The sequence below is a fragment of the Ambystoma mexicanum genome, chromosome 1p (genome assembly GCF_040938575.1).
Source record: "Ambystoma mexicanum isolate Mex_15411 chromosome 1p, UKY_AmexF1_1, whole genome shotgun sequence".
Taxonomy (NCBI): Eukaryota; Metazoa; Chordata; class Amphibia; order Caudata; family Ambystomatidae; genus Ambystoma; species Ambystoma mexicanum.
The window spans coordinates 453,491,221-453,513,219 of NC_090921.1; the positions used below are offsets into that span (position 1 = coordinate 453,491,221).

Genomic DNA, 21,999 nt, shown 5'->3' on the forward strand with positions numbered 1-21,999 from the left:
TAAAAATACACATGGGAAAGATATATATAAAAGGTGCAAAAGTTGAACACATTTCATTATTGTCGAAAACATCTTCTGAGAGCTACCACTTATAAATCATAACCGTGTATTTTACAAATAGAATGTTCTATGAGCGGTGGAAACCATCATCACCAATGATTAGCCATATAAAATGTCAAAATGAGTTTCGACCTCACAAGAGTAGTCTCAATGGAGCTCTCTCTGATCTAGACTGACATGGCTTTCCTTTCTGGTGTGTGAAATAGGCCTCTCGTTGTGCTGCCAATACCAAAGGGTCTATATCACACACCTGAGTGACCAATAAATGGACCACTGGAGTGGCTCGGGCATCTCTGTTACTGTTATGGCAGGTATCATCGATGAAACATTACAATGGACATCCTGGCCTAAAATAAAATGTTTGCCTACTGAAATGACTCCAGGAATGAAAGCCACATCAGTCATTTGAGAGAAAGGAAGACAAGACTATTATCGAGAGTGGCACAATTTTTAACTTTGTTATAGCCACAAACTATGAATTGAACACATGGGTGTCCCCATTCTCTGGTCTAATTGAATAAGCCCGCCCTGATGATGACCATTTTTCTACACATACAAGTACACATACACATACAAGTACAGTAAGAGCATGTAGTGTAAGAGTGTGTACGTGAAGAGCATGGCCGACAAGCATAAGAGTACATAGCATACAATTGCACGGCATAAGTGTGTGTGTGTGGGGGGGGTGCGGGGGTATGATAGCATGTACCATAAATGTGTTGGGGTAAGAGCATACAGTATAACAGTGCGTGGTATAAGCATACGTGGTGTAAAGCATGCGGCATAAAATCATGTTTTATAGGTGTGTGGGTGGGTGTGTGCTGTAACAGTATATGGTGTAAGAGTGTGGGGTGTAAGGCGTATGAGTGTTTAGTGTGTGAGGTCTGGCATGTTCGTGTATGGCATATAATAGCGTATGAGTGTTTGGTTTAAAGTCATATGGAATGACCATGTCCTATACACCCCTTATAGGTATGGAAATTCACATTAAAGTGAGGTTTGACTTTGATGTGAGTTTTTATACATATCGGAGGCATGCGTTTTACATTTCATATGCTTACGTAAATTAAGATTTCCACTACATTTCATATGCATATGAAAACGGTCATCAGTCAGTGCTGACTTTGATGCAAGTTTTCTAAAGTATATTGGTGTACATATATAGAATGAACATCGTTTACACGTACATGTAGAGTTTATATAAAAGATGCACATTCATTCTTAAACGCCTCCTATACATCTGAAAGCTCACCTTGAAATGAGGTCTTACTTTGATGTGAGTTTTTATATGTGTAGGCATATAGGAAGTTTACGTTTTGTACGTGTACGGAATTTACATTCCCTATCCGGCTCATATACATATGAAAACTCACATCAAAGTCAGTCGTGCGCCCACCTTATACGTGTGGGTGCACGTCATATAAAAAATGCATATTCATTCTGCTCATGTGATGTATAGATACATCTTAAAAGTTGAATATCTAAATATTGACCAAGTCTATTTTCAAATGTGTGATTCAGTGCATCAAAGCATGTTAAAATCTAAGTCCATGGTAGAGTTTTAGAACAAAATTATAATGTGTTTCTCTACGGGAAACCATATTAATAGCTGCTCTTAAAGCAATTAAAATATATATTTTTTTTAAAAAACATGAAGCCATCCGTGAGACATTCAAACATTTCCATGTAGGCTCAGCTGCCTCCCAAATTTGAATTCATCTTTCAGAATTTTTCATGAAAGGGTTAACAAAATTAAGAAATGTTATTATCTGAAACTCGATAATTTGAGATAACCTTAACGATGCATTTTGCTAGCGCACTGGCATGATATATTTTGCAATGTTTGTATGCCTAGGTGTATTTTGCTAACATGGATAGGAAGAATACATTAATTTCAGAAAATTGAAACTCTGTATTTTTGCTTTTCAGGGCCCTCCTGGAGGCGGTGGTCCACCAGGAACGCCCATCATGCCTAGCCCGGGAGGTACGTATTTTACCTTGCATGTGATGTTTTGCAGATATTACTTGCTTAATCGCAGTCTATAGGAGTACCTCACTGATGACTGATGGGGAAGAGGAAGGTGGTGAGACTTGGGTAACTAGTAGCGGCCAGTGAAAATCCGACTTCAAGGAGCCTTTTTCCTTTGTAGAAAGGGTAAACACAGGTCACAAAAGAAAGTCCCCTTCGGAATCCTGGGTCCTGGGTTTTGGTGATGGACTGGTAGCTGGGGTGCAATGTGCGACTGCACTTATTTTCATAGAGGAAACCTGAATCTGGTATCGTGCTTGTCCATGCTCCTGCTATTTGGAGTGCTCCCTCTTCAAAGTCTCCTTTTTGTATCTTTTAAAGAATGTGTTCCCAGTGGACTTGAGTATGATACCTCAAAGGTCTCTTACATGCCCATGGTCTCAGTGCCCCACCCCTGCTCCCCACTAAACTGCTGGCTGCTAACAATAGAGTAGAACAAAGTATTTTCATTTCTGGGTGAAATCTTTCTTCTGCCTAGCAAAGCAATTTCTTTCGTGCATTCTACCATCTCCATAGAACAGGGTGTCTTCTTGTAAGTTTTCTTCCAGGGTCTAAGGGACCTTGGCTTCTGTTTTTGAAGCTTTCCTCTTCCAGGTTTGTCTGAGGGGCAGTGCTGGCGCTAAAGGAACAATGTCATCGCTGGTAGCAGTAACTGAGCCACCATGTGTGCCTTGTGAAGTATGCCAGGTAAAGTGACTATGGAGGAGTGCAGAAGTCCCTGTCCAGTAGGACCTAACCATACCCAGACTAAGGATAGAACCCAGCCTGTGTGCACATAGACAAAATCACCTAGGGCAGTGTATCCAAATTTTGTATGCCAAGCCCCCTTCCCGAGTCAAAATATTGGTTTGCCTCACCACCCCTCCCAACCCACCATTGTCTGAACTCCTCATTCTCACTTTTTAAAGAGCTTTGCACCACCCCAGGACATTGTCTGGGCCCAGGTTGGGTGGGGGCTAGTGACTGCAACAATTACTACTAGTGCATAAGGAACAAATCCATCTCCTGTGACAATGATTGGACCAGTCACAGCATGCGCATTTGGAACAATGCCATTTCCTTCTTTGTTATACTGTATGCACATTTATAAAACACCCAGTCTTTAAGCATCTAGTTCATGTCAAGGAACCTTCAGACCTCACTTTTCTATGGTTCATCTGGATACTAAAACCCTCATAAACCCGTCATTGCCACGACAAAGCCCCATAGATTAATTCCTTCAAAGGTCCTACCACCCCTTGTACAACATTGTTCGCAAAAGCATAACCCTCGCCGTCTTTACAGACTGCGGAAACGTACCATGCTGACATATCTTCAAACTCAGCAAGAGACAACACATCTCTCCCAGCTGCAGTCTCCCAGAAAAAGAGCACTGCCAATTCCAAATTATAGCTCCGATATTGAGACGTTCCTGAATAGTTGAGAATAAAAGCAAAGTCCGAATTGGCCAGTAACTGAAGGGTACAAAATTCCTCTCCATTTTGGTAAAGTCAGCCATTGTTGCCTTATTCTGTGTCTTGCTAAGAACTGTTGATGGATTTCAGGCGATTGGCGTTTGTCTTTTACTGCCCCCTCAGTTGGGATTCGAACCCATGCCATGCTGGGACCTCTCTCTTGTCATATCCCAGTGAGCTATCTTGTAGATTCGAGGGGATTGGGTCCTCCGACGTATTCCATATCTATGATATCTATGACATATAATCACCACAGCTGCGCTGCTTCGGAAACTTTTTTCGGCGTCTGCGTCCTGCGTCGATGACGTCGATGCGCCGTAGTCGAGGACCTCCTCCGACGTCATCCGATGTGATAAGTAGGACGCACGACGCCCGTAGCCTCAGTTCCGTTTTTTCCACGAACGTGTTGCTTCGTGAATCTCGGTTAACGCCTCGACTCTTTGGAGTTCTGTTCTTCTCGGTTCTTCGAACCTGTTCGTTTTGTGAAAATCCTTTGTGTGAAGATGTCTTCTACTTCGTCTTCGACCCGGGTTTCAAGAAGTGCGGGGAGTGTGGGTCCAAGATGTCAGTGACGGACTCGCATGACGCCTGCCTCTGGTGCCTCGGAGAGGCCCAGGACACAGATGATTGTATCAACTGCCAGTCGCTCACGTCCAAAGCCTTACGCGAACGTAAGAAGAAGTTGTCGGTAGGTCGGGTGTCCAAGCCCAGGAAGTCGAAGTCTGGGGGGCTTTCGACGGATGATTCGAGGGGTGACTCTCCGCGTCATCGTCGGAAGTCTCGTGGGTCTCCTTCTAGGAGTCGGTCTCGCCACTCCTCAGCCTCTTCGAGGCATTCTCGGAAGCGGCGACGCCGGTCGTCTTCCAGGTCCTCTTCGGAGGATTCTGCCCGACACGTCGCTTACCCCACCAGCCGTGCGACGCCGGAGGAATGGGCTTCCTTCGGGAAGAAAATGCTGGCGATTCTTGAGTCGCAGGGTACTAAGCCGTCCGCGCCCCCAAGTGGGGTCGGTCGTGAGAGGTCGAGAGACACCGCTCGCAAGAGTGGTCGGCACGAGTCACGGGAGAGGTCCCGTTCAGACAAGGAGACTCGTTCTCGACGTACCCGTTCCAGGTCCCGGTCTTTGACGCGTTCGAGACCGTGTGCACCTGTGAGGTCTTCGAGGAAGACATCCACGTCTGAGGCGTCGACAGGCTTTCTCGAGGCTCCGGCTCCGAGGAAGTCGTCAAAGCCGTCGACGCTCAGGTCGTCGAGGGACACGCTCGGGGCTCCGGCTTCGAGGGCTGTGTCGACGCCGCCGATGCTGGCGGTGCTGCATCTGATGTCGGCGCCGATGCCTGTTCTCTCGACGTCGGCGCCGATTCGCTCGACGCCATCGACGCCTTTCGTGTCGGAGGTACCCTGTGGCACGGGGGAACCCCCTAGGAAGGCTCTGGTTAAGAGCAAGCACTCTCGGGTGCCTTCTTTTCGCCACCTGGAATATATTTCAGAGGCGGATGAGGATTCGGCCAACTCCATTTGTGCCTTGTCTCGTTTCACACACACTCTGTGGAACTGTGTTGCGTTAGCCGCTGAACATATTCCCGAAGGGGACGAACGGGATGGTTTCCTTGCTATGGTCCAGGATGGTAAGGATGCCATGTGTGAGTCCGTTCAGTCGGGTTTGGACTTAGCTGAATGCGTCAGTAGGTCCATGGCGGCGAGCACCGTGATACGCAGGTTTGCGTGGTTGCGGAAGTCGAGGTTTGCTCCTGATGTGCAGTCCCGGCTCCTCAACATGCCCTTTGACGGTGAACACCTTTTTGGCAGCAAGGCTGACGAGAGCCTTGAGAGGTTGCAGACCTCAAAAGCTGCAGCGAAGTCGTTGGGCGCTGCAGTTCGCCAACCTCTGCCTTTTCGTCCTAGGGGACAGCAGTGGAGGGGTGGTTCCTTTCGCTATTACTCGTCCTTCAGTAAAGCGAGAGGAGCTGGCAGTCAAAGAGGCCGACACAGGGGTACCAGAGGTGGACGACAGGGTACCCGTGGTGCCAAGGCCGCTCGGGCAGTTGCCTCTTTGCCCTCAGGTAACGCCGCAGCCGCTCCCACTCAGTCATGAGGCCATGTACCATGGTTCGCCGGTTGGGGGAAGGCTGGCGCAGCATCTTGTAGAGTGGCAAGCCATTACTTCAGATGTGTGGGTTCTGGAGATCATAACCCACGGCTACTGTCTTCCCTTTCGGCACAGGCCTCGCGACAATCCACCGGGGAACCTCTTTGCAGAGTCCGGATCCGCTCCTTGCACAGGAAATTCAAGCCCTGCTGGAGAAAGGCGCCATAGAACTGGTGCCTGTAGCGGAGAGGAACAAGGGATGGTATTCCCCTTATTTTTTGATTTCGAAGAAAGACGGGGGATTGAGACCCATCATGGACTTGCGCGGTTTGAACAAACTCCTCAGGAAGGACAAGTTCAAGATGGTTACTCTCTCTCAAGTCCTCCAGGCCCTTCAGCTTCAGGACTGGTTGGTGTCACTAGACCTCAAGGATGCTTACTTCCATGTGCCGATCCATCCCAAGCACAAGAAGTACCTGAGGTTCGCGGTTGGCGACTCGCACTTTCAGTTTCGGGTCCTGCCGTTCGGATTGACCTCCGCCCCGAGGGTTTTCACCAAGCTCATGGTGGTGGTGGCAGCGCATCTCAGGCAAGGGGGGATTCACGTCTACCCCTAGCTGGACGATTGGTTGATCAGGGCGCGCTCTCCCAAGCAAGTCCTGGATCATCTGTCCGTCACCTGCCACTCCCTTCACAGGCTGGGCTTCTCCCTCAATTTAAAGAAGACCCATTTGACGCCAACACAGCGGCTCCAGTACATCGGAGCAGTGCTCGACACTTCCCTGGGGCAGTGTTTTCCTCCCCAGGTGAGGGCTCTTCACATTCAGCAGATAGTGCACAAGTTTCAGCATGCCAAGACGCTCCCAGCGTTCGAATTCTTGAGGTTGCTCGGCCTCATGGCATCCTGCATTCTTCTGGTGCCAGAGGCTCGCCTGCGGATGAGATCTTTGCAGTGGGCACTCAAGACGCAATGGTCGCAGTCCTTTGGCAGGATGTCGGACCCGTTCAGGTGCTGCCCTCGGTCACCCGGGACCTTCTGTGGTGGGCCGTCGAAGGCAACCTGATGAAGGGGGCTCCATTTTGGCTTCCCTGGCCGGAGGTGACGATCGTGACGGATGCATCCCTCACGGGATGGGGAGCTCATGCCAACGGGCTGACAGTCAGCGGTCGTTGGTCTCCGTCGGAGTCCAGACTCCATATCAATCTGTTGGAGCTGAGGGCCGTCAGGCTAGCCCTGAAGGCTTTTCTGCCGACTGTGCGAGGAAAGAGTGTCCTGATCCTGACGGACAACACAGTGGCCATGCACTACCTCAACAAAAAGGGGGGGCAGGGTCACTTCCTCTGTGCAGGGAGGCGATGCAGCTCGAGTTCTGGGCCATCCAGCAGGAAGTTTCGATCTCGGCAGTTCATCTGGCCGGAGATGAAAACGTGACGGCGGACGCTCTGAGCAGGCAGAGGGCGATCTCTCACAAGTGGGAGTTGGCTCAGGAGATTCTCCTGGAGATTTTCGCCCTTTGGGGGACCCTCGAGTGGATCTCTTCGCCTCCAGTGTCAACCGGAAGTGCGAAAGGTTTTGCTCGCGGGAATTTCCTCCAAAAGGAGCCTTAGGAGACGCGTTTGTGGTGGAGTGGTCATTCCCGCTGCTGTACGCGTTTCCTCCAGTCCCCGTCATCCCGCAAGTGCTGCGGAGGTTACGGAAGTTCGGTTCCCGGATGATCCTCATTGCTCCGGCGTGGGCTCGGAGGACGTGGTACCCGGACCTTCTCGACTTGTCCATCTGCCCTCCACGTCGTCTTCCCTACCGAGACGATCTGCTCTCACGGGAGGGGGGTCAGGTTCTCCATCCAGAGGGCAGATCCCTCAACCTTCACGCTTGATTTCTGAAAGGTTGAGGTATAAGGATTGGGACCTCCCTGAAGACGTGATGGAGGTGTTGCTTTCGGCCCGAAGGCCAGCAACAAAGTCTCTGTACCGTTGCCGTTGGCGTAAGTTCTGCGACTGGTGCAGAGTTCAGAATGTGGATCCTTTTGCATGTGACATCCCCATGGTTCTGTCCTTTTTACTTTCTTTGGCCCACAGGGGCTTGCAAGTGGGTACCATTAAAGGTTACCTGGCGGCGCTGTCCATCTTTAAGCGCTCGTCTGAAGAGTGTTCTTACTTTAAAATCCCTTTAATTTCACAGTTTCTGAAAGGGCTCACTAATATGTTCCCTCCGTCACCTTTCCTGGTGCCCGGTTGGGATTTAAACCTTGTTTTTAAGTTTCTTATGGGTGCTCCATTTGAGCCTTTACATTCTTGCCCCGTGAGGCTGTTAACTCTGAAAACTGTGTTTTTAGTTGCGGTTACTTCCGCTCGTAGAGTGAGTGAGTTACAGGCACTTTCGGTTAAGCCACCCTTCACTGTATTTCACAAGGACAGGGTTGTCCTTAGAGTTCGTCCTTCTTATCTTCCGAAGGTAGTGACGGAATTTCATTTGGCCCAGAAGATTGTTCTTCCGGCATTCTATCCTCCTCCGCATCCTGGTAAGGAAGAGGAGAGGCTCCATAGGCTTGATCCTAGGAGAGCTTTAAGCTTTTATGTTTCACGCATGACCCGGGTCAGAGTGGACGATCAACTCTTTATTGGTTACGCTGGAAAGCGTTTAGGGCAAGCTGTGACGAAACAGACTTTGCCTCGCTGGATTATTTTGGCCATCTCGGAGTGCTACCGCTTGGCGGGTAAGGACCCACCGGCTGGCTTGCGGGCCCTTTCTACCAGGGGTATGGCTGCATCTACTGCCCTGCAGAGGGGTGTTCCTATTCGCAACATCTGTGATGCAGCCACCTGGGCTTCAGTACATACATTTGTACGTCACTATTCCCTCGATTCCATCCGAGCACAGGATCTGGCCTTTGGCAAGGCGGTCCTTTGCTCTGCTATTTGATTGGCTATTCTAAATTTTGATTCTAAATTCTTTCCCGCCTCCTTGCTCTGGTACTGCTTTGGGAGTCTGTCATAGATATGGAATACGTCGGAGGACCCAATTCCCTCGAAGAACAAGTTACTTTCTTACCTGGTAACGTTCTTTCGATGGCATAGTCCGACGACGTATTCCATATCGCTCCCGCCCTTCCTTCCCCGCTGCAGAATTTCTTTTGCGATTGCAGCTTACGTTCCTCAAGGCTTTGTGTCTGACTGGCAGGTGACTAGTGTCACACGTTCTGGGGGGAAAAACTACAACTGAGGCTACGGGCGTCGTGCATCCTACTTATCACATCGGATGACGTCGGACGTCGGAGGAGGTCCTCGACGACGGCGCATCGACGTCATCGACGCAGGACGCAGACGCCGAAAAAAGTTTCCGAAGCAGCACAGCTGTGGTGATTACATGTCATAGATATCATAGATATGGAATACGTCGTCGGACCATCCCATCGAAAGAACGTTACCAGGTAAGAAAGTAACTTGTTCTTCTCATTTATTGTTTACATCAGTAGCATGCTTGGAATACAAAGCCCCTTTCTGTGCTGCCACATAGCCCTGCTGCAGCAGGGAATCAGCGTTTGTCTTCTTCATTAAGCACCATTAACATTCATTTTCTGAAAACACAGGGGGGGGTGGTGTGGGTGTGTGTGATGGGTGTGTGTGATGGGTGTGTGTGATGGCTGTGTGTGATGGGTGTGTGTGATGGGTGTGTGTGATGGGTGATTGGGAGGGGTGGCTTTAGTCTTTGGCATGCCCCTTAAGAGACGTGAATGGTTGGTCATTAGAAGGAGGGTGTGTGAAACAGCGATCAGCCCTACGGATAAGGGGTTCATCAGCCACTTTATTCCCTAGAAATTGGAAAATACACCCCAAAAATAAGAGTAAATATACCCCCAACAAAAAATGGGAGACAAATGCATTTGACCTTGTGCCCCTGCTTTCACTCACACAGCTCCATGGATATGTTTGGACCAACAGTGCATGTAGTACCACAGGAAGAAAGTGCTATTACTGTGTGATTAGACGAAATAAACCTGTATCTGTTCATGTGCATCCATAACTAGGTGCAAATAAATAATAATTACACAAATATTTCAATTTCCCAGTTAAAACATAATTGTACTCGCTTATAAAAATGCTCCCATTGGGAATTGGACTTAACATTTTTTAGCCCTAAAAAATCATTTTACTCCCAACTTTAAAAAATAGGCACTTCAAAATCTTTTCTGGAGCACTGACAATGACTGTAAGTAAGTAGTCATTTAAGATGCATTTGCTTTCATTGTGTTTCTTTCTGTTGTGATTTGATTTTAAATGTATACTGCACACATCCTCACAGAGCCAAACAGAAACCTGTATCTATGCACAGATGTACATCTTCTGAAGCAACAACTTAGAGCAGCACAGAGGCAAAGGATATTGAACCAGGTATCTTCAAATTCTTTGGAAGAGAGCCAGGGGAGATGTTTTTTTGGAGTTCAGCAGGCAATGCATCCCAAATGCGGGGGCCCCTGATAGAGAAACATCGGTTCCCCCGGAAGACCAATTGGGAAGACGGAGCAACCAACAGAGTTTGCCCAATCGAGCGAAGAGAACAAGAGGGATGGTTGAGGCTGATATTGGAAGCCAGATCACTGGGTGACGTGCCATGAATAAATTAATTTATTAGGCACAAAGTCCTAAACTCAATTTGTTTTTCGACAGGCAACCAGTGTTTCCTGTTATGTAAGGCGACAGATACAGTTCTGGTAAAAGTTGTACACAAGTCTGACTGGCATTCTGGGCTACCTGTAGCCGTTGTAACTGATTGGCTGGTACTCATAAAAGAAGAGTGCCGCAATAACCGAGTCTAGAATTGTCCATTGTCTCCACAACCACAGCACGATCCAATTCGGAGATATGGGGTAAAACAGGTTTTAATAACTTAAGCTGATGGTAAACAGATTGTATAACATCCGTGACATGAGCGTTACACCCCAAAGTTGCCTGCCATATACATCCTAGATTTGTTACCTTAAGAGAGAAGGAGAGGTTGGAACATCAAAGATGGCCGGGCAAGGAATTATGACCTGAAAATCAGTCAGCAGGTTTTTAAGACCAAGAACAATAACCTCCATCTTTAAAGGATTAAGTTGGACCTTACTTTCCACCATCCATCTTTTTATTGCATTGGCACAAGCTTACATAAATTTGAGTATCATCCACATAGGAATGATAACTCAAATCAAGCCTAGCGAAGAAATCGATAAGTCGCCTAATATAAATATTGAACAAGATAGAAGGGAGCAGTGGCCCTTGAGGCACTCTGCATAAAACTGGAAGATTGTCAGAATAAAAAGTTCCCAATTTAACATCTTGGATTCGATTTAACAGAAAGGAAGAGAACCAATTTATGCCTTGTCTGAGACCCTGGGCAACCTCAGTAAGTCTGATGAAAAGCTGCCCGAAAACAACTGTCAAAGGCCACTGATAAGTCGAGCATGATTAACATATGGTTGTAAAACACAATGGTGGGGTGGAGAAATCGGTAGCGGAGGCAGCTTTTGTGCCAGGGGGAGTGGATAATAGGGTGCCAGCGATAGGCTGCGGAGGGATCCAAAGGAGGCGGCCACCCCCCCACCCACTCCCTGTCAATGCCACTGTGTGCAGTGGCTTGAAGGCAGGACCCAGGTATGGGGTTTGTATTGCCAGGGGAGTGAGCGTAATTTTATTTTATTTTTAAAAATGTGTATAGCACAAAACACTGGGGGAGGGTACCATGCAGAATTCACTGTATCTGGGTGCAGATGTGACTTCATTGAAAGCTAGCATCAGAATGGGTGACCTGTATTATTAAAGAAAAGAGCATGGTTTTCAAGTTCTTATAAAACATTATTAATGATTTTGAGATCAGAATTGGAAATGGAAACATTTATAAGCTAAAAGCATCTTGAAGGAGATGCATTGGAAAATAGGTAGCCAATGAAGAGACCTTCTTAAAACAGAGGTGGGGAGAAATTGGGGAGATGAAAAATAAGATGGATAGCTGCATTTTGCTTGATATGAAGACCGTGTAGAAGATGATTTGTCAGACCTGCATACAATCTGTTTGCATTAATCAGGTCGGTAATTTACTAGTGCGCCCACAACTGTGGCATAATCTGGCTGAGGAAGGAATGGAAGGATGTGACACTGAAACCGAAGTCAAAAGAAGACCAATTTTACTACCTTGATGATTTGTGTGGTTAATCTTAAGTCTGACGATTCCAACGGTTTTCTTTTACTTTTTTTGATAACAGTGGGGAAAGATGGCATAAATGGTCACTTTCCAAATGTTCAGTGCCCAGAAGTGGTCTATTTTGCAGGGTTCAGTTGGAGATTGTTGTTGGACAGCCAAAGTTTAACCTCCTGCCTGGAGTCAAAGCTGGAGTATTTTGCCAGCCATATGCCTTAAAAAGCAGATGGTTATCATCAGGATGTTAAATTTCCCCATCATGGGCATGAGAAGCGGGATGTAGATAATAAAAAGGGGGATGGAGAAAGAGTACCCTTGTGGCACTCCACAAGTGACAGGGGAGGATGTAGAGAGAAAGGGACCAATTCTTATAGTCTTTGTACTGCCAGAAAGGAAGATCCAGAACCAATCCAAAACAGGACCAGAAACCCAGTGATTTTCGAAATGCTGGTGAAAAAGGATGGTGTGGTCCACTGCATCAAATGCGGCTGACAAATCTAACATGATCAGCAGGTAAAGAAAATCTTGGTCGGAATTATGAAGGAGATCATCCCAGACTGAGCCTGGAGTTGTTTCTGTCCAACGTCTGGGTTGAACGCCTGATTGAAATTGGTCATGGATCTGGTTGGTCTCTGCATAATCCATAAATTAGAGAAATACCACTTTTATCGAGGATCTTGTTTGTCCAAAGGAAACTATTAATTACTAAACTCGAAAGGTTTGAGAGAGTGTTTTTTGATTAGGGTCGTGATGGTGGTGGTTTCAAGTTGCAAAGAAGGGTCCCTTTGGTGAGGAAAAGGTTAACAAAATGCGTAATGTGACCTGAGGCAGCAGCAGCATGTGTTTAGAATAGTGGAGGAGTGGGGTAGCAGGAAGCATCATTCCACTACTTTTGTTTTGTACACAATCCAAAAAAAAAAATCCTTAGCCAGCATAATCAGCGGTGAAGGATCCTGGGAGTTATAATCCAAAACATTGGAGGGCCACTTAATGTGTACCTACCCTGACTATTTGCAAAGCAATGAACCCTCAGACAGACACTTTGCTTCATAGTTCCTGCCTTACGAAATTCCTCAACTGACGAAAGCTGCCCAAGCTCTTGTCCTGCATGAAAGGCCTGAAAACCATTGCTAGTTCCCACACTATAGAACATCAGTACGGCCCCCCTCAGGACCACCTAAATTCTGCACATTACAATAGTTTGGTTAAGTAGAAAAATGCAAGAACAATGACTTAACAGCCCATTGAAACTTCCAGTTGACCACTTAACAACATCCTGCCTTTTGGAACTTAGACGATGTATGCCTAGATGAACAAAGGTGGGAATTCTTTTCTGGTTAAATAGACATAGCACCAGAAACCAATAGACATCACTAGACAACATTAGCCCATTCCAAGATGGAACTGGAGTTAACTCTCCAGAGCGGTTCACTAGATGTTCAAAACAACAGGCAAATATAGAATACACATTTGTATTACTATATTATAAATCTGTTCCAGGTATATTCGTTATAGGAAGGAAGATATTGAAAAGTTGAGCAACATTTCAACGTATATTTTTTTACGTTAAGAAACCAGATGAAAAATAACCGCACTAGGTACATACTTTTAAACACTTGGATGTGTATTAAAAGCATGGCAGAATTTGCTGCGTTCACTGAAAGGCATTAGAACCTGTTTTGGCTAAGTGCTTGTATGTGCCTCCTGACTGCCCACTGCCCACACACAAAAACACTGATGCACACTATGTGGCATGTTTTGTGCTGGTCATTGTGTTTGGTTGCCCTAGTTACGGTGGAGTGCTTTGCGCACCAGGCAGGAATGCCTATTCTTTTTCCCCGTAAACCCTCAAAAGATGTGTTTGCGCAGTCTGCGACTGCTACTTGAAATGAGGCAGAACTCTAAAGGGGGGATGGGAGAGGCCAGGCAGGTAAACAATGGCAAGAAAGACAGCTCGCAGCAGCCCACGCCGCACTACTTCCTGACGGTCAGCTATTCAGGATGAAGCCGGCTGAAAAGTTTTCTGCCTTGTGATGTCTTCCTGGCTTCAGCTATCCTTTTAGTTTTTCAAGCCTGCAGTATTTCCAATTTTGGATTGTGCATGAAAAGCTGGTCACCGTGCGTGATTGATTCTTGTGGTTGCCATATTGTGCCTTTGTTGGGCGCAGGGGCTTTATTAGGGATGCAAAGAGGGGGCTTGAGGGTGAATGGATTATGACAGGGAACATTTATTTTCTATAGCGCGTTTAGTAGAATGCTTTTTAACCAGTTCCTTTTCTTGTCATCTCATTGATAGGCGGTTCTGTGATCACATAATATCAAGGGATTACTGTTGCTTAATGTGCCAATGTGTGTATAGAACCGAATGTGCATGCTGGGCTTTGGGTGACCCACTTCTCTGCCATCTTCACCAAAGAAGCACCCGAAGATTAGGAAAAGGGAGAGACTCAAATTGATTCTAGTCAGTATAGTGGCCCCCGGGAAGGTCCTTTCCAATTTGACCATAATGGTTTAATAAAAGGAAATAAAGAGAAAAAAAACAAAAGCCCTAGGGCCGGACTTTTTACAAGCATACCTTTACGGATTAAACGTAGAATGTTTGCGCCAATACTTTGCAACCGGTTTAATGCAATCTTGCAGGCTTCTGAAACCCTGCACAAACCTGGCACTGCTTAATTATTGTCCAGATTTATAAGAAGGGCTTCAAATTGTTGCCTGGCTCATATTGCCTGATCGCATTGTTAGATGCAGCCTCAAAGATTATGGGCAGCATAATATGGGAACATTGCTTGATTTGGGTGAATACTCTTAACATTTGGGGGGGAGGGCGGGGTGGCCAATTGAGATTCTGTGAGGTTCTTGGAACAGTGAACCAGGCACGTAACCTCTCGCTACTGATGGAAAAATATGTGGTAGAAATATTCTGGTAGACCTGCCCATACTTGCCGGGTTATTGAATGTGATAACACAACTTTGTTATATTCGGACACAGATTATCAGATATAGGATGTGGGTGCTTGCACAGGGTCTTTAAATCAACAAGAAGATTACGAAGGGGGTTTGTGCAGGCTCCGATCTTGTTTAACTGGTACATAAATGAGTTAAAAACAACGTTGGAGCAGTCCACCTGGACATTCCGAGGCTGAGGTCAAGCAGATCCCTCTACTGGAGTATGCAGAGGATGTTGTCCTTATAGCCAGGGTGCCCAGGGCATTACAGTTATTATTACATGCCCATGTGGGCTTTACGACGAGGAAATTGATAGTGAATGTAAAGAAATCTTGTAGAATTTTGACAGGAAAAGGCTACCATCAGTCATACGTTCATAGAGAAACCTGAGCTCCACTAGCCAAAGTGAGTCTTTGAATTTCTTCTCAGGGCTGAGTGGCAAAGCACATAGAGACAAGCCAGCAGCCAACATGGCCACAGCATTCCGTTATGCTAAATCTATAAAAGTTTAACCACTTGCTGCTGCTGATTAAAGTCTATAAAGTTAAGCCTTTTGCGATTGGGGAGTATGGATCCGAAAGCTGGGGGATTGAGTTACCTTATACACTCCAAATGATCGAATAATACTTTTTTAGAAGGCTCCGGATCTCCCAACAATTGCAGTAAACAGTGAGCTTGGGTTCGGGTTCATTCAAGATGAGTGGATAATGGTTCCTCCATTATTTGGGAATCCACTTGGGTAAATCTTAATGCCACCCTTTGTCGAGAAGTAATCTCTGATATTTTACAACATCGGCGGGCTAACAAAATGCGATGGATATGCCATGTGAAAAACGCCTTCAAATCAATTAATACCTCCCACTGGTTCGAGAGGCCAGAGCTATTGGATAAATCAACCAAAGGGAAGGTGAAGGCTCTGTTACTCAACAGACTAAAAGATACTAGAGAAGCAACAGATACGGGGAAAGCCCTCAAATGAGCATTAGCTTGAATGGAGCCCACATTTGTCACACCGCTGAAATCTGGTGCTATTGAGATTTAATCTCATTAAACTCAATTTGGCTGTCAGTATTTGGATGGGGCTCGGGCCTGACTGTGACAGGTGCCCCTTTTTATTTACCGGCCATGGACACCTTAGGGCATTTTCTCCTCCTCTGTCCAGATTATAACTGTATAAGGAAAATAACTATAATACCAATGCAAAGAGATGGAGGATTCTTGCAGTTTAGACCAGCCCTCCTTCCTTGCCTTTTTTGAAAGACTGTGCTATCTCTTGGGCACTGGATCGGTTTATGAAGAGAGCTTTGAGCCTAAGGAAAAGAATTCGGAAGGACAGTGGTAAAACCTAGTAAAACTATTCCAAATACTTGTGAGTCATCCATTTTATCCTTTCAATAAGGGATGGATTTAATTTTATTATTTATGGTTAACTGTAATTTTCAGACTTGTTTTAGTCCCTGTTTCATTGGAAAGCTTTTTCACTCGTGACAAATATGCTACATGGCCAATTTGTTTGTTTTATCTGAAGATTTTATCTCTCATGGAATGTATATTATGGTGTTTACTGTGATGTTTTTGCTGACCGTATTTTATTATTGTCTGTTTGATAGTCTCATTACAATCGAATAAACTTAAATTTAACTTAGAGCATAAATCATTTCCCAAGAAAATCTGAACCCTGCACGTTTCCTATATCCTAACCAATTCTGAAACAATCCATGGATTTTGGTGGCCCACCATGTAAATGATTCATGTTAAGCACTTTTCTAGACCACTAAAAGTTGCTTCATGTGCCCCATTGTGACGACAAAATGATATACAGAGAAACTCTGCCCATGGTTCCTACTTCCTAAACATAACCAGGAAATTCCATGGTTTCTGGTAGCCCAACCCGCAAATTGTTCAAGTTAGAGACTTTTCTTACATTCTAAAAGGTTTCATGTGAAAACATGTTGAATGTTGCTTATTGTGACGCATTGAGCCAAAGCAAAAACATTTACTCCAAAACTCTGCACATTGCATGTATCCAGCTTCCTAAACATAACTGCAAAGTTCCATGGTTTTTGGAGGCCCAACCTGGTTTTCAAATTCAACATTTTAGAATGTCTATAATATGGAGCCAAAACTTAGACACTTTAGAGCAGTGGCATTATACAAAATGAAGGGGGTGGTCACTGCAAAGTATAGAGAAGGACTCCTGAGTGCATCATCATTGTCTATCGTAATGACACTATCATGGCTGAGGGCTCTCAGCCCAACCTCCTCCTCCTTCTTGACGGGTTTCTACCATCTCTTTTCACGCTCCCCTCCTCCTGCCACCCCATATTCTCACATCCCTCTTCCTCCCCACCCGTTGGTGGTACCCAGTCCCTGTATCCCCCCTCAGAAAACATTTAAAGGAGGTAACCAGCTTCACTTAGCTACCCTCAACTCTCGCTCCGCTGTCACACTCCTCTGATAACTGTTTCCTCCTTGAAGGCCCTGAAGTTCTTGCTCTCACTGAGATGTGATTCAAGGTCAGCTCTGTCACTGCTTTTGACTCCTCGATGGCTACAAGTACTTGTCCAATCCGAGGCCCTTCCTGCCGGGGGTAGAGTGGCTTGATTTTCCCTGAGTGGATTCCGGCCACCATCATTCCCACTAAATCCTACTCCTCCTTTGAAAGCCTGTCTGTAGGCGGTCTGTCTCTTCTACCCTCTACCTCATTCTCACCACTATCTTCAGGCCCTCAGGACCTACCCCCTTTCTTCCTCTCGGAATGGGCAGACCTCTCCTCCTCTCTCCTGGCCTCCTCCCCAAACGTCTCTTACCTGGGGACTTCAACATCCATCTTGACTCACCAGGTTTGGCCACTACTGTTTCAAGACCTTTGTGGCTCTTTCCCTCACTATTCTTCCCTCTGGCCCAACTCATTCTACCAGTCACATCTTCGATGCCCTCATCTCAACAGACATCCCTCTCTCCAACCACCTCACTACTCATCTCTCCTGGTCTGACCACTCTCTCCTCTCCATCCATCTTGTGGTCCCCGGCTCCCCTTCGATGCCTCTGCCTGCATTGCCAGTCTCCTGCTCCGTCATTCGACTGATGAAGTGTGTGAAGTCGCTGCATTTGCCGCCACCTTCATCCCTCGGCCCATCCCTGCCTTTGAATCTCCTACCGTTTCTCTGTTGCCTAACCTCCATCTCTCTATCTCTAACGCACTAGACATCCTGCCCCTGTCATGATGATCTGCATGAAGCCTGCCTCCAAATGCAATTCTTGGTATGACTCTGACCTAGCAGCTTTGAAACGCAAGTGCAAAGCTGTTGAGCAGAAGTGGCAGGCCTCAAATATACCCTCTGACAAACTGGCCTGCTGCCTGCTCCAAAGGCAGTATCGTCTCGCCATCCACTCCAAGAAGAGGGCCCATGTCCAAGCTTGCATCACGGAGGCCACCAATAACATGGCTGAACTCTGTAAGGAACTCGCCAATCCTCCCGCAGTTTCCTCCTCTCTTCCTCCCTCCCAGGCCCTTTGCACTACACAGGACTCCCACTTCTCCAGCTCTCCAGCAAATCTCAGGACATCCTTTCCTCATGGTCATCTACTCCACCCCACCCCCTCTTATCTTGTCTCCCTTGGCCTGCCTCTCCTCCTTCTCTCCCATTGCACCCGATGAGGTCTCTAGAGCTGTCCGCTCTATGAAAGTCTCATCTAAGAAGGTCCTCCCATGATCCTTCAGAACTATTAAGGACAAAATCTCCTCTCTCATCCCTTCGTTGGCTGACCTCTGTAACCATTCCTTTGCCGGAGGCTCTTTCCCAAAATCCCTCAAACGCTCTTGTTCACCCTCTCCTAAAAAAGTCATCTGCAGACCCTTCATGCCCGGCTAACTAGTGCCCTATCTCTATGACCCCTTTCTTGGGCAAACTCATTGAGTAATTGGTCATCCCCCAACTGATCCACCACACCGAAGCAGCTAGCTGCCTCCACGACCACCAATCTGGCTTCAGAGCATCCAGAGGCATGGAAACTGCTCTCCTGAACACGCGTGAAGATCTGCTCTTGAACCTGGATTCTAACTCTTCCTCTGTTCTGATCCTTCTTGATCTTTCCTCTGCCTTTGACACAGTCAACCATGCCATCCTCATAAATAGTCTCTGTGATACCCTGGGTATCACAGACCGGGCACTAGCATGGTTGACCTCCTTCCCTTCAAAGCGACCCTCCCAAGAGCAACTGTGCCCTTTCTTCTCCTCCACCTCACTTGCTACCTGTGGCATCCCTCAGGGCTCTATCCTATCACCATGCTCTTAAACATCTACCTTGCGCCTCTGGCCCACTTGATCTCCACCTTCTCTTCTCACTTCCAGTGTTATGCTGACGACACACAGCTCTCCTTTAAGCTCCCATCCTCTACCTCCTCTCCTTCCTCTCTCATACCGGACTGCTATTCAGACGTGATGTTCTGCTAACAATCTCTGCCTTAATGCTAGTAAAACAGAGATCCTTCTTATTGGGATGCCTGCACCCTGTTTCCCCACCACACTCTGGCCACTTTCCGATAAGGCTAAAAACCCTGGGGTCATCTTTGACTCCTCCCTCTCTTTCTCTCCGCACATCACAAACCTTGCCAAGAAGTTGAACTTTCAGCTCCACCTCCCCAAAGGCATTCTTACTTTCCTCACCTTCCCCCAGAATCTCAATGTCTCCAGAGCTATGGCGCTCTCTAGGCTTAACTACTGCAACAGCCTCTTCCTCAATCTACCTCTTTCCTCCCTCGGCCCTCTTCAACTAATCCAGAATAGGGCTGCAAGACTTATCCTTGTTCTCAAGCTCTGGACTGCAACTCTCCAGCCATAGAATCTCTCCATTGGCACACGGTGACCGCAAGGATCAAATTGAATACCCTTTGCATCATCCACAAGGCTGTCTGGAGCCTGGGGCCGCTCTACCCGTAGCATTTTCTCCATAAATACCTCCCTACTAGAGTAGTTTGGTCCTCTAGCTCCAACTCTCTGCAGGTCAGATGTTTCTCCAAGCAGAGAGTGAGAGGTAGATCCCTCTCCTTGGCAGGAACCTCCCTCTGGAACAGCCTCCCTTCCCCCCCTCAGACTTGAGCCAGATCTTCTTAAGGTCCGGAAACTTCTCAAGACTCCTTTTCGCCTCCTCCCCTCTAGCCCTATTGTGCTAATGTCCCTCTGCCGTTGTGACTGGTGCCTGGTCCCTTATGAGTCTTACTGGGGCCAGCCCATCCTCAACCAGTGCCCCCCAAACCCTCCCCAGAATTCCTTACCAGCACATGTCCTTGGGCACTCTTCCCTGGACTAACCTGATTCTGGTCCACCTCATCCTTAGCACTGTTCTCACCACTCCCTTTTCCCCCTTGCACTTGCCCCTGTCTGTTGTTATCAGCACTTGCTCAGCCCCCTGGGGCCCCCACCCCCTGCACTTCACCCCCTCCCGTCCCTGCCCCTTTACTCCTCCCTCCCTGCACTTTATTATCTGCACTTGCATGGTTAGAATGTCACAAACCCTAGTACAACTGTTATTTGTTTTTTTCACCCTATGCACCACCCCATTTTGTCATGTGGTACCTGAGACCACTTGTGTATCGGTGCCATACAAATGTCCAATAAATAAACACAAGCCTGGTTTTATGGTGTTTTGGTTCCTCCAGAAACAGCAGGTTGCAGCTTCAGATTGCTGTGAACACCACCTAATGCAGGATAACAGTAGTATATTAAATTGCTTGCTTTTAACAACAGTGACTTTGACCTTTTCTCTTTAATATGCAGATTCGACAAATTCCAGTGAAAATATGTACACGATGATGAACCCTATAGGACCGGGAGGAAATCGACCTAATGTAAGTTCCCTTACATGATGCACCTTTTGTGGGAAATAACCATGGCATGGACGACATATGATTATGCTGTGTAATTCATCCAGAACACAAGTCTTTCTTCATTTTGCATTCATGGTGCAGAATCTGTCCGTCCCAGCGAAGTACATTTGTGTACTTGGGCATTCCTAAAAAAAAAAGTTCACCAACCCTGGCATGTTGCTGCATGGTCGTGCCTTTTTTCCAATCTAACACAACCATTTTCTATTCATTATCTATACTGTGATATAATGTCGAGTTTATTTGAAATTGGTCTCCTTTTGTGCTTCACTCCTTCTCACGTTTGTTAGCTTCATCAACTGATGAACCCCAAATAGGGTAGACTGTGTCTGTGATTGTTGAATATCTTTTCGATGTGTGTGTTCTTCTCTGAAAAAGTGATCATTAACGTGCTACTTTTTCTATATAGTGTAATTAATTTGACGTTTTACTTGAAATTTCTAAAGCTAAAAAGTGGTTGATTCTGTCACTGAGTTTATATACTCTCAGCTTCTGCCTTGCCATTGATTCTGTGGCGCAAGAGTGATGTAGTCTGAGAAGCGTATTGGTTTCCGGTTAATTCTACTAAGAAGCATAACATTTCCATAACATAGGTGTGACGAAATGACTTGTGCCCCGCAGGCGTACAAGAATGATTAGCGCCTAAACCACCTGCCCATCCCTCAAACTTTTAGAAAACAGTGATCCGAATTGCAAAGTTAAAACGGGCACAGTCAAGAGATATACCTTGTTCACCTTTTGTGCTAATGTGGGTCTAGGGAAGACTGTACTCTCAAGAGGAGAGTAAGAATATTAAACAGTAGCAACCCAAACAGCAAGGTACAGCAGTCCAAAATAAAGGAATAGCCAATCAAGGTCCTATAAATTAATATACTGTAATCAAACCAATCGCAAAACTAACTAAATAGAAAATACTACAAAAACCCAACCTTGTGGAAAGAACATTGCATAGACAAACGATGAAAAGATGCAGCACTCTGGCTAATGAAACGGGTGAAAGGCAGTCCGTAACCACAATGTTCCTAAAAGGATATGTTCTTGTGTCAACAAGGGATTAAAAGTGACCTAACCAATCTCTAGGGCCCGACGTTGGACCAGGAGGTGCAGCAGTCGCAGTGTTCCAAACGGGGTGCAAGCATCGAGTGGGGATTGAGATGATGTTTGCTGTGGTTCAAAGCAAAGTTTGAAGAATGCAGATCATAAGGGCCACCAGGGATGATTGGATGGCCGATGAATGGCGATGTGAGAAAGATGCTGGTGACTGAATGCACAGTTCGAGACAAGGTGGTTTCATACAGTGTTCGAGGGGGCTGTTCATTGAGAACACCAAGGTCGGTTTGACCGTCGACTGGA

The 21,999-nt window shown here is 46.5% G+C and overlaps 1 protein-coding gene across 6 annotated transcripts in view; it reads left to right on the forward strand.

Annotated features, from left to right (window-relative positions):
• LOC138572668 (single-stranded DNA-binding protein 3-like) overlaps positions 1 to 21,999 on the forward strand; it is a 1,217,622-nt gene that overhangs the window by 1,133,031 nt on the left and 62,592 nt on the right. For all 6 annotated transcript variants that reach the window (XM_069649275.1, XM_069649276.1, XM_069649277.1 and 3 more), the window contains 2 exons: positions 1,990 to 2,044; positions 20,540 to 20,610. In XM_069649275.1, the coding sequence (XP_069505376.1) occupies positions 1,990 to 2,044; positions 20,540 to 20,610 (126 nt within the window). The remainder of the gene's footprint in view (positions 1 to 1,989; positions 2,045 to 20,539; positions 20,611 to 21,999) is intronic.